The sequence below is a fragment of the Nestor notabilis genome, unplaced genomic scaffold, assembly GCF_000696875.1.
Source record: "Nestor notabilis isolate BGI_N333 unplaced genomic scaffold, ASM69687v1 scaffold22920, whole genome shotgun sequence".
NCBI classification, from domain to species: Eukaryota; Metazoa; Chordata; class Aves; order Psittaciformes; family Psittacidae; genus Nestor; species Nestor notabilis.
In genome coordinates, this window is record NW_009911883.1 from 2,241 (window position 1) to 13,994 (window position 11,754).

Here is an 11,754-nt window from a genome sequence, read left to right on the forward strand (position 1 = left end):
TCCCTCCATCCACTGCTTGGGGGTGGCTAAAGTAAACAGCCCACTTCCAGTGGGATCAGGGATTTGATGGAATGACCTCTCTCTGCATCCCAGCCCAGCATCATCCTTGGGCTGCAGGACCCGAGGGGGTTTTGCAATGAAGGTTCCCCCAAACTCCTGGTCCCCTGGTGATTTCCCAGGAGGCCAGCACCCAGTTTGGCAGCAGAGACCATCCCCAGGGCTTGTGGATGCTTTGGTGCTGCAGGGTATAGGACAGCAGTGGGGTGCTGTGGAGTCCCTCTCCCCCAGTATTTGTGAAGCCGTTTGGGATATCTCCCCCTCCCTACTTGCTCTATGGGCTCCTTAAGCCTTTATCAGCGCAGGAAGTGAGTGTGGCAGGAGGGGAGGGAAATGTTCTGCTGGAAGGTTGTTTTATTTTTTCTAATGCAAACTTTTTTTTTTGGGTAGAAGTGGGTCACTCGAGGGGTGACAGAGTAAGAGCATCATCGCCTGGGTACCGCATCCCGTTGCCATGGTGACCCGCGGGCTGCATCAGTCAACAGCTTTAAAAATGTGACAGTTGAGTGAGGCTGAAGATTTTAATGAGGACAGACACTTGCTTGCTTAGTTTTGATAACAGAATACTCTATAAATACCCACCAGCTCAATGCTTCCAGGTCTCTGGAGCATGCTGACAACGTGTGGCTGGGGCGCTCCCCTTCCCTGGGCTCCCAGGGTGGGAAGCATGGGCTGGGGCTGCCTCAGAAGTAGCAGAGGGGATGGATCCAAAGCAGACAGCTCTTTTTTTTTCCCTCCCCCTAAGCCAACCCATGGGACAAGGTGACACGATCGCTGAGCCAGGAGCAGGTTTGTGTTTCCGTGTGCTCTCTGGTGTTGGTGGTTGTGGGGTGTGACGGGGCCGATGCACCACCATGACCTTGTGCCTGCAATAAAGCAAACCCAGGGAGCAAACCTGTCTTGCTAAACAGGAGGGTAACTCTTGCACCAGGCTCTTGCAAGGGTGGGTGAGCTGTGAGCAAGCCCCAAGCCTCAGCAGCAAGCCTGGAGAAGTCATGGGGCTGAGGAAAGCGAAGCCTGGTGCTGCTTGCATCCATCAGTGCTCTGAGCACCCTCATTTCCTACCAGCCACAACACGTGTGATGCCCTGACGCTGACTCTGGTGCAGGGCTGATGGTGCAGGAGGCAAATCTGCAGCTTCCACTTTTTTGACCAAAATCAGTTTGTTCCACACATTGGGGAAGAAGCTGCTGCCTCTGGACCCACACGGTGGAGGGACTTTTGCTGGGACATGCCAAGGGCCCATCAGTGTTGTGTTTGAAATCAGACTCTAAATATAAACCCTCTCCCACTAGTTTCTGCTGCAGCTCCCATGCTGCCTTCCCACAGCACCCGTTTGCAGTGCATGTGGCCGGGGAGCCTGCAGGCACCCAAGGGCACTTGATGCCCTTGGGAATTCCAGGGCTTGACAGGCAGAGGAGTCGGTGCAGAGGGTAGTGGTGCTGCCAGCGATGGGCGCTTCCCATTTGCTGCTCCTGGTACCACCTGCACGCAGCGTGAGTCCTGCCCCTGCCAAAAATGTGCTCCTGGCTGTCTTGTGACCATGGTGTTGTCACCACACCAGCCAGGGCAGCTTCAGGACACAGCCCTCAGTCACATGAAGCAACATGGAAAGTGCGGACACAGCGTCAGCGATGGAGGGATCGCACACAGCACCATGTACTGGGTTTGGTCCAGCACCCCAGAATAGCTGGGACTCTTTCCATTGCAGCTGGTGAGCACTGGACCTGACCCCTGAGGAATGGCAGGTGCCAGCCCTGGGTCTGCTCTTCTCCGTTTCGGCTCGAGCAGCACCCCTGATAGGTGCTGGCGAGGAACTGGTGGCACAGGGAGGGACATCCGTACGGGGCATGGGACACTGCCCTGCCTGTGGCAGGGGGTTGGAACTGGATGAGCTTTAAGGTCCCTTCAACCCAAACCATTCTAGAATCTTATGCCAAGGTGTGACAACCCACCACACACACTGCCTTGTCCCTGCCGGGAGACAGCCACCAGCAACTTCCATTCCCAGCTCGGCTGGTCCTTCTATAACTGGAGCCACTCTTCTCCTTTCCAGGTGTCTCTTAAAAATGGTCAAGGAGAATATTGTAATCCCTGAAGAGATCTTGAGCTTCTGTTGCAATGGCTTCCAGGTACCCCCCTGTGCCGTGCAACTAACCCTGGGGCTTCTCTTGTGCTGGTGGCTACTAACCAAGGCTGTGCCAGCAGCTGCTCACGCTGTCTCTGGTTGCATCCGCTCCGCACACATTCCCCATCAGCATCCCCGGCCTCTTGCTGGCTACTGCATGATCAGGGCTCTTCCCACAGGATGCTGGCTTTTTCCCTAAGATTCAGGAAATGGCAAGTGCTGGGAAAAGCACCGGTGGGATCTCTGGCCAGGCGGCTGCTCACTTTGCAGCAGACAGCTTTGGAGTGCTTTGCATTGCTGGCTCGTACCCCAGAGCCTGCCTGCTTCCCGAAATAGCTCCGTGGTACTCATGTCGGCACCTCAGCACGATGGGAAGCAGCCCGGGAGGTTCACAAAGGGGTTCAGGACCCACTGGAAGTCGAGTGTCCATCCCACTGTGGGATGGGGGGCTCTTTGACGTAGGCTTGGCTTGCTGCATTCACCACCATCGCTGCTAAGCCGAGGTTTGTGCCGTTCCTGGGATGTCGTGTACCAGTAGCTATGGAAACAGAGGTTAGACCCGCTAGAGAAAAATGCTATTCTGAGAGGCGGCAAGCACAGGGTAGTCAGGAAAGCTTCGTTTTCAGCATAAATACATCTTTAAAAGAAGCTGGGCAAAGCAAAGGGCAAAGAAACGGCTGCAATGGGGCTCTTGCAACAAGTGCTCTAAATGGGAGCCACAGCGGGAGCAGAAAGAGGAAGGAAGGGCTATAACGAAGCCCAGGCAGCTCCTCATGTCTCCTCCATTACTCACAGGGGTAACTGAGTTCACTCCTTGTGTAACACAGCTCACTTGACATCAAATCAGCTATTTTCCTTGCCCGCACAGTCGCAATACCAGCTTCTCCCTCCCAACCTGCTTCTGGGCAGGAGCAGCTCTGTGCCCAGCAAACTGCAAAGCCAACAAGGAGCACAGCAAACAAACAACCCCAAACCGGGGGTGCTTCCCCCCACTCTGCTTGTACCAGGCAGGAAAAACTGCTTTTGGTGTTTCCTTTGGCGAAGGGGGGTGGTGGTGGAAGGTGTGGAGCATCGCTGCGTGCCCAAGCTCTGAGAGTGCAAAGCCACCCTTTGCTGTGGCATCCTAAAAATGAAGCTGTTGGGGGAGCAAAATTCCTTCCCAGAGAGTTGATGGACTTTGGGAAGGGTTTTCAGGCGGGAAGAGCAGGGAAATGGGCTGGAAAGCTGCAGGAAACCCTCATGGAGCCCTTTTTATAGGGATTTTTATTCCTTTTGGCTTTGGGCATCTTGTCCTTGGTGAGGGCTGGGTGGTTTTTGGTGGTGCCTGGGTCTGTGCATTGCTGGGATTCCAATGGGCTGCGTGGGTCACTGTTTTCCCAATGATTTTCCTCCCATTTGGGTAAACTAGAGCTCATTCCCCGCAGGGCTCCACCTCTCCACCGTGTTCCCAGGATCCAGGGGAGCGGGAGGAGGCAGCGGGGGCCATGGCGAGCCCTTCGCATCCCCGCAACCCCACCGAGGTGCAGATGAGCCAACTGGTGCTGCCCTGCCACACCAACCACCGCGGCGAGCTCAGCATCGGCCAGCTGCTCAAGTGGATCGACACGGCCGCATGCCTCTCCGGTAAGCCATCCTCTGCTCCCAACGGAGCTATCATCCTGCCGGGATGGGATGGAAGGGACGCGGTGCTCATCCGCAGCACGCCCAGTGGTCCAGCGCCGTCCCTGGGAGCTGGGGAGCCACATCATGCCATTTTGCTGAGTAATTAGAGAGCAAACAGCAGCAGGATGAGAGGGGGAGGAGACGTGCGCTGCAGCACACACACTTGCTTGGGGACAGATCAGCATTGACGCCTGCTTCTTCCAAAACGCTGCCCTTGTCCTTGCCTGGTGCGCAGGGCATGGCAAGGACCAGGGTGGAAACATCCCTGGCATCCTGGCAGTGGATGGAGGGCTCTGATGGACAGGGCTGAGCTCCTCTGTTTGGTGGGAAGTGATGGGGCTCACCAGATCAGCCACCCTTCCAAGCACATCGCAGGTCACTGAGCACAGGGAGGTTATGGCAGGAAAAGGGATGATTTTGGCAGTTTGATGAGGTTCCTGGGGCATTTTGGCAGCTTGAGGTTCCTGGAGTCCCAAGGGCAAGCCAGGCCAGCTTTAAAGTATTTGCTGTGTATGGGGAGATGTTATCGGCTGCCTGTGGATCCCTGCAGTGGCTGAAGGCATGGAGGGAAGGCAAACAGCAGGGTAAGGTGCCTCCTAGTTACAACACACCCCCATACCCTAAAATCATCTGCATACCCACACCGTAGAAGCCCTAAACCCTCCTCTTGTCCCCTGCAAACTCAGCAGGAGCAGGAAAAGGGACATGAGGCAGGGTTTCATTGATGTCACCAGCCCCGAGGCAGTGGTGAGGGGCAGAGGACCCTCTTGGCACGTTGCTGATGCAGTTTGCTTTTCCTTTCCAGCCGAGAGACACGCTGGCTGCCCGTGCGTCACAGCTTCCATGGATGATATCTATTTCGAGCATACCATTAGGTAAATACTCTGCATGTGTGGGGGGAAAGCGGATGTTTTCACCCCGTCTGCTGGGTGCAATGTGAAACAGAGTGGGGCAGGAGCTGGGACAGGGAGCAGCATGCCCGGAGGGGAGGAGATGCTCAGAGGGCAGGCAGGGATTGAGGCTCCGGCTCCGCTGCAGGGCTGTGGACCAACTGTCTGCTCTGATTTATCTGCTGTCTGGTTGCCTGGGGAGCTCCTACTGGGTTGGCTTCCCGGTATTCCCCCCCCATCCCAGCTCCTCCCTGGCTTTGTTCAACACACAGCTCTGGAAAACTTGACTCTGGCACATCGTGCCTCTGCAGCAGCCTAGTGGGTGGCTGCGTGCGGTGGGGCCCAGTGCTGGGCAATGGGACCTCCCTGCATGTTGCTTGGTGACATGAGCTTTGCCTGGCCAAAATCCTCTCCCAAACTTGTCCTGGCAACCCGGAGGTGCCCACCCCCATGCGTGCTGCTGTGCTGCTGGGGACGTTTCTCCTGACATGAGGGTGTTGCAGTACAGAGGAGACATGCACCCTGCCAGGGATCTGCTTTTGTCCACCGCAGGCTCCTGGTGTCAAGACCATTCCCACCAGGCATAGGTTTTATATGCCCAAGGTATACTCCTCCCTTACTACCCCTAGTAAGCCCAGGTACTGCCACCCACCTTTATCCATCTCTCAGAGCCCCTCTTTTCCCCTGTGCAGCGGGATGCCCGCCTGCTCACCCCCTGGGTACCATCTCAGGGGTCTCTCCGGGTGTTTTGTGCAGGGTTTTGGTGCACCTTTGGCATCCCCTGGGGATCTGCTGGCCAAAGGCTGAGCAAGCCATGCAGTATAGGGTTTAATGGGCTAAAACTTAAACAGGGGAGATTCAGGATAGATACAAGGCAGAAGTTCTTCACTATGAGGGTGCTGAGGCGCTGGCACAGGGTGCCCAGAGAAGCTGTGGCTGCCCCATCCCTGGCAGTGTTCAAGGCCAGGTTGGACACAGGGGTTTGGAGCAACCTGCTCTAGTGGAAGGTGTCCCTGCCCGTGGTAGCGCTTGGAACTGGATGAGCTTTAAGGTCCCTTCCAGCCCAAACTAGTCTGTGATTCTCTAGGGTCTATGCTCCCCAATAGCTCCCCACCGTGCACATCTATCTGCCCACTGGGGCAAAGGCCAGCGCGGGCACACAGGGCTGGCGCTGGGGTCCCAGGCTGTCAGATGATTTGTTTGGTGCCAGGAATTCCAACTCTTGGGTTTCACTGTCATCCCCAGGAAACACTAAACTCCCACTTTCGTCATCTCACATCGGGGTGCTGGCTGAGCTGCCCATCACCCTGTGGCTCTGCTGCATACCAAAGCCATGGCATGGGGATATTGTGCACCCCCTGTGACACCAGTGGAGGTGGCACCACTGGGGTCAATGTCCTGCACCAAGGAGGCTCAGTGGGTGCCCCAGCTCCTGAGGCAGCTTTGCTTGGGAAGCTTTTCCCCATAGGATTTGGGATTGGGAGGACAGATGCGATCCCCACTCCCGAGCACTAAATCAATCCCTGCAAGGCATTTGTCCCTCCTCGGGGGCGAGTCAGGCACCGCTCCAAGGGGTCAGGGATTTGTGCTGCTTCTGGCTCAGATCCCACTCTCTGTTGTCCAGCTTAATGCTCCGAGTGAGGGGCCTGGCAGGGATTTGTCACAGAGCTCTTTGAAGGCAGAGGAGCTTCGGGCAGCATTTGCTGTCAACTCTCCTCCTCACTCTGCTGCTTGTGCTTTCTGCCACCCTCCCACTGTGAGGGACGGGCAGGGAGGAGCTGTCAGTGCTTGGGGGCTCAGAGGACACCCCAGAACATCACTGACATGAAAACTCACTGATGCTGCCCATCCCTCAGCCCTTCCTGCATGTAAGCGCAGCGTCCCAGGAGGATTTCACATACCCCTGAGCTGGGGTTCCTGTGGCTTTATGGCACTGGCTTGATAGGGAGAGAGAAGATGAAGCATTTTGGGGGCTGCACGATGTACAACTGGGGCTGCCAACACGCCTGCCCCACATGCCCATTGCTGCAAACCCATCTGGAGCATCCATGCGACTGCTCCCATCGCCTCTAACCCTGTCCCCCCCTCTTGCTCTCTCTTTTTGCACCAGCCAGCCGTATCTAAACACTCCTGGGCAGCGGGACGGGAGGAGCGGTGTCGGGTATGGATGTGTGTGAGTCGGGAGCAGTAACCCCACTGACACGCAGGGCCTGGGAGGTGGACAGAGGCTGCCCATGTAACCACACTAATGTCTTGGCATGCCACAGCGCTGCTGGTGGTCCATGTTGGGGGATGCTTGGGGGCACCAGCCCAGCCTCATGCTGCCCCTGCTCCAGCCAGAGCCAATGTGCAAAGCATGTCATGTAGCTGAGATGATGATGGGTGTTTCGAGCCAGACATCATGCGTGGGGACAAGGGGGAAGTCATGGTGCTGAAGCACACACTGACTCTTCCTCGCCTCTGGTTTTGAGTCCTCGACACTGCAAACCTGCAGTGGTGGTTGTAGGGTTTAATTTTCCACCGAGTTTTCTAGCATTGGTCTCTTTTAGGATACAAGGAATATTCCTGATTTGATAATGCATTTGGTAAAGACTGTTTGCTCTCAGTGTCACCAATGAGCTGCATTTGCTCATTTGGTTGGTACCAGTCTGGAGCAGGTTAGGCTGCAGAGCTGAAACTGTGTGTTCACTCTGAAACCTACTGAAGGCGCAGAGGAGAGCTCCTGGACCCTGTGAGCAGCAGTTTGCTGCCAGCCCACGTTTCATGTAAGAGGTGGTGCAAAATGCCCCTGGCTGGATCCTGCCTCCTGCCATCTCCTGGTATCCCAAGGTGCCTGTTGCTGGGAGGCCCTGGAGAGGAGAAGGGATGGGAGCAGTCAAGGTGCCTGCAGCTTTGAGACTGCTGCTGCCGCCAGCTGAGGGCCCATGGGGAGGCCTCATAGGTGCCCCTATGGAGCAGGACAGCACATGTGAAGAGCCGTTTGCTCTGGCAGGAGCACATGGTGAGGGTACCAAGCAAGCCTTGGGCACTTCTGCACCCCTCCAGTGTCCCAGCAGCAGCCCAGACTGGGACCCATTTGCACTGCTTGGGGATGACATCTCACTGCTGTGCTGGACCCATATGGACTCCCACGTTTCGGAGGTGGCTGTCTCCATGTCCTGATGGCCATCCCAGCATGTCCCCACCATCCCAGGCAGCCTCTACCACAGCACTGTTAACACTGCAGCACCTCAGTGAGGAGCTGCTCGGCACGGGCTTGTGTGCTTGATGACCATGGGCTGTCATCCCCCAGTAACCCCCAGGTTCTCTCTCCTCTTTCTGTTTTTCAGTGTTGGGCAAGTTGTCAACATCAAAGCTAAAGTGAACCGAGCCTTTAACTCCAGCATGGAGGTTGGTGTGCTGCCCCTGCCTTCCCCTCCTATCCCTGCCTATATCCCCCCTCGCCGTGTGCCTGTTCCCAGCTCTGATCCCGTGTGTTGATCCCCTGTGGGATCTTGTTGGATGTGGGTCCCTGGGGAGCAGAGCCGGCTCTCAGGGGTGCTGTGCCCTCTCCTAGGTGGGCATCCAGGTGAGCTACGAGGACCTGTGCAGCGGGAAGCACTACAGCATCTGCAAGGCGTACGCCACCTTCGTGGCACACAGCTCCTCCGGCACCAAGGTGAGAGGCAGGCGGAGGCTGTGGGGGCTTGAATGGTCCCTGCACTGAGACAGTGAGGAAATGGCCTCTCTGGGAATATATGGGTTGGATTCAGCTTCCCAGCACGGCATGTGCTGTTGCTTCATGGCTATGCCTTATCCTGTGCTTGAGGACAACCCCGTGGGGATCCCTACGTGTCTATAGGAGCCCTTTCTCCTCTGGCTCTTCCACAAGCAGCTGTAATATAACGTGAGAGGAGCTCTGACACACAAACAGGGGGATGTATGGCATCCAAAGGAGCCCTGCCTCTTCCTGCAGCGGGGCTGCATCCTGCCTGTGTTCCCTCTGCAGGTGAAGCTGAAGCCACTGATCCCGCAGACGGAGGAGGAGAAGATAGAGCACAGCATCGCTGCCGAGCGCCGCCGCATGCGCCTGGTCCACAAGGACACCCTCAAGGACCTCCTCACCCGCAGCCCCCATGAAACCGGTACCGTGTCCTACAGCCCAAGCTTCCAGCCCCAAAATAGCCCCAGTGCTGTTGGAGGAGAGTGGTGAGAGGCTCGGGAATGTCCTGGCTGTGGAGGGGTAGGGATCAGCCCCATCATCCCAAACCCGCAAGCAGGAGGTGTGGGACGTTGATGCAATGGGAAGGTGGCCATGGGGAGAGGAGGGAAGTGCTGGTGGGGTGCTGGTAGCAGAGTCCCACTGCCTGGCCATCGTGCTGAGCCCCATTCTCCTCCCGTGGCAGAGCTGGAGACACGGGATGGCAGCGTGGCAGTACCAGCAGAAAAGACACGTGTGGAGAGCGTGGAGCTGGTGCTGCCTCCACATGCCAACCATCAGGGCAACACCTTCGGAGGGCAGATCATGGCCTGGATGGAGAATGTGGCCACCATCGCTGCCAGGTGACCTGACAGGGATTTGGGGTGGAGGGTGGCATGCCTGGAGGGGACACACAGCCTGGGTTGTAGGGACACTCCAAAGGGATGGTGCCCAGCACATCAGCCTTGGGTGATGCTGTACAGGGAATTCCATGGGTTCATGGTGCTGGAGCAGCCCAGGGAAGGATTCACGCTCACCAGAGTCTCCTTATTGTGCCTTCTAGTGGCTGGTTTTGGTGGATGAAATCCAGTGGTGACATTTTTGGGGGTCTCCTCATCTCTGTCTGGGTCAGGGAGGGTGCACAGGGCTGCTGGAGCATGTCTCCACGGCTGGTGGGTAACACTTGTCCCCCTGCAGCCGCCTGTGCCATGCGCATCCCACGCTGCGGGCCATCGAGATGTTCCACTTTCGGGGACCATCGCAGGTCGGGGATCGCCTGGTGCTCAAAGCCATCGTCAACAACTCCTTCAAAAACAGGTTGGTGCTGGTGATGGAGGGCCCCCATCCCTCCCTCCTGGTGCCTTCCACACCCTCACCTCTTCTCTTCTCTCCATCCCAGCATGGAGGTGGGGGTCTGTGCCGAGGCGTACGGCCAGGAGATGTCCATCAGCCGCAGGCACATCAACAGCGCCTTCATGACCTTCGTGGTGCTGGACCAGGAGGGGCGGCCCCGCACCCTGCCCATGCTGGCACCCGAGCAGGGGGTAAGGATGGGCAGGGCTGTCTTCCCACCACCACCATGGCATGGGAGCCCCGGGAATCCTGCTTAGCCCTGAGATTCACAGCAAAACAAGGGCAGTTCTATGATGATGCGAAGGAAATTGCTCGATAGTGAGTGGATTAAATGGGTTGCTCAATATAACTAGCAACCCATTTGCTAGTTATAACCCTAAAATAACTAAATTAGTTATTTTACTGTAACTAATAGTAAAACAAACCACTTGTCCGTGCAGAGATGGAGATGTAGGAGGCATGGAGGGCTGAGCAGAATACTGCCTACAAGTCCCAGCTCTTTTCTATCACGTAGGGGAAAGAATGCAAACCTCTCAGGTTGCTTTTACCTCTCAAAGCATCATAATCAATGATCTGATCAAATCCAAAGGTTTAAGAAAACCTATCACACAAGCACAGCAGTGAAGCAAACGTCTGCACATCTCAGGGTACATCATAGCACGAGCAAGCGATGCCATTGCCTTCCCCTTGGCTGCTCCATGCCCACCTACCTGGTGGTTTTGATGCCTTAAACCTAGGCAGGAGAGCACCTCGCAGCCAGAGCCAGGAGAGCCCACTTACTTTAGAACACTGCCCAAGCGCTTGCTTTGGAATAGGCTGCATTTGGGGTGGTTTTATTTCCCCAGGAGGGGCCATTTGCGTGTGCCAGGGGATGTGATTTGTGTCTCAGGGGCTGTTTGCAGGTCTGCAGCCCCAGCAAGAGGTTTTTCCTAATGTGCCAGCGCCTGTTGCTTGATCACAGCACAGCAGCAGTGCTGAAATAGCTCATGGTTCATCACTAACCACCACTAACCAGCACCCAGTGAATGCAGGGGCTTCACCTTCCAGCCCTTCTCTGCAGAATGCTTTGCCCACTCCCAAAAATACACGTGTTTGGGTTTTTTCCCTCCTTTTCCTATTAACCTAATGTTCTTTTCCTATTTACCAGGATGGAGAGAGGAGGTACAGAGAAGCCAGCGCTAGGAAAAAGATTCGGCTGGACCGGTGAGCCAGAAAAGCAAATGGGATGCAGGGATGGAGGAGGGAGGAGAAAGGGGCTCAGCACTGGGTTTCAGGGACAGTCTGTGTGTTGTGTGTTCCACCATAAGGAAAACTCTTCCTTTCCTGTAGAAAATACGTTGTCTCCTGCAAACAGACCGAAGTGCCGCTATCTGTGCCCTGGGACCAAAGCAACAAGGTAGGTGCTGCTCTGTGGGAGTCACTGCTTGTGCCCCCCCTTTTCCTGCTCCCCCCTTTTCCTGCCCCTGACGTGCTGCCCCTGCCCCAGGTTTATCTGAGCTACAACAACGTCTCTGCACTGAAGATGCTCGTGGCCAAAGCGAACTGGGCACTGGCCAGAGAAAAGGAAAAGGTACCAAACCCTGTCCCTTCCCCCCGAGCTGCTCCTCACCTCCAAATCATGGGCAACCCATGGTGGTGGTGGACGTGTCCCAGCCTGTGCTCTGTGCTCCCCAAGGTGCAGATGTACACGCTGGAGGAGGACAAGTTCCTCTCCTTCCGCATCGAGATGTCGGTCCGCATCGCCGCTTGCCAAGCCTTCTCCCTGCTCTCCGACCTGCGGCGCCGGCACGAGTGGGACAGCCACTACCTGTGAGTGCTGCAGGGATTCCGTGCCCTTGCCAAGAACCACATCCCTAAGTTTAAGGCTTGTTGATGAACATCACTTTGGGCTTCCCCAGGAGCATGAGCTGGAGCATCTCCCATATGGAGACAGGCTGAGAAAGTTGGGGCTGTTCAGCCTGGAGAAGAGAAGCTGCGTGGAGACC

General features: G+C 56.3%; 1 protein-coding gene across 1 annotated transcript in view; it reads left to right on the forward strand.

The window, feature by feature from the left end:
• Positions 1-3,613: 3,613 nt before the first annotated feature.
• Positions 3,614-11,754, forward strand: part of ACOT11 (acyl-CoA thioesterase 11) — a gene marked incomplete at its 3' end in the record, with an annotated part of 9,204 nt that continues 1,063 nt past the window's right edge. The window contains exons 1-12 of the mRNA XM_010016860.1: positions 3,614-3,808; positions 4,653-4,722; positions 8,067-8,127; positions 8,294-8,395; positions 8,726-8,861; positions 9,123-9,279; positions 9,614-9,733; positions 9,816-9,960; positions 10,917-10,972; positions 11,099-11,165; positions 11,256-11,339; positions 11,445-11,578. Coding sequence (XP_010015162.1) covers positions 3,670-3,808; positions 4,653-4,722; positions 8,067-8,127; positions 8,294-8,395; positions 8,726-8,861; positions 9,123-9,279; positions 9,614-9,733; positions 9,816-9,960; positions 10,917-10,972; positions 11,099-11,165; positions 11,256-11,339; positions 11,445-11,578 — 1,271 coding nt within the window. The remainder of the gene's footprint in view (positions 3,809-4,652; positions 4,723-8,066; positions 8,128-8,293; positions 8,396-8,725; positions 8,862-9,122; positions 9,280-9,613; positions 9,734-9,815; positions 9,961-10,916; positions 10,973-11,098; positions 11,166-11,255; positions 11,340-11,444; positions 11,579-11,754) is intronic.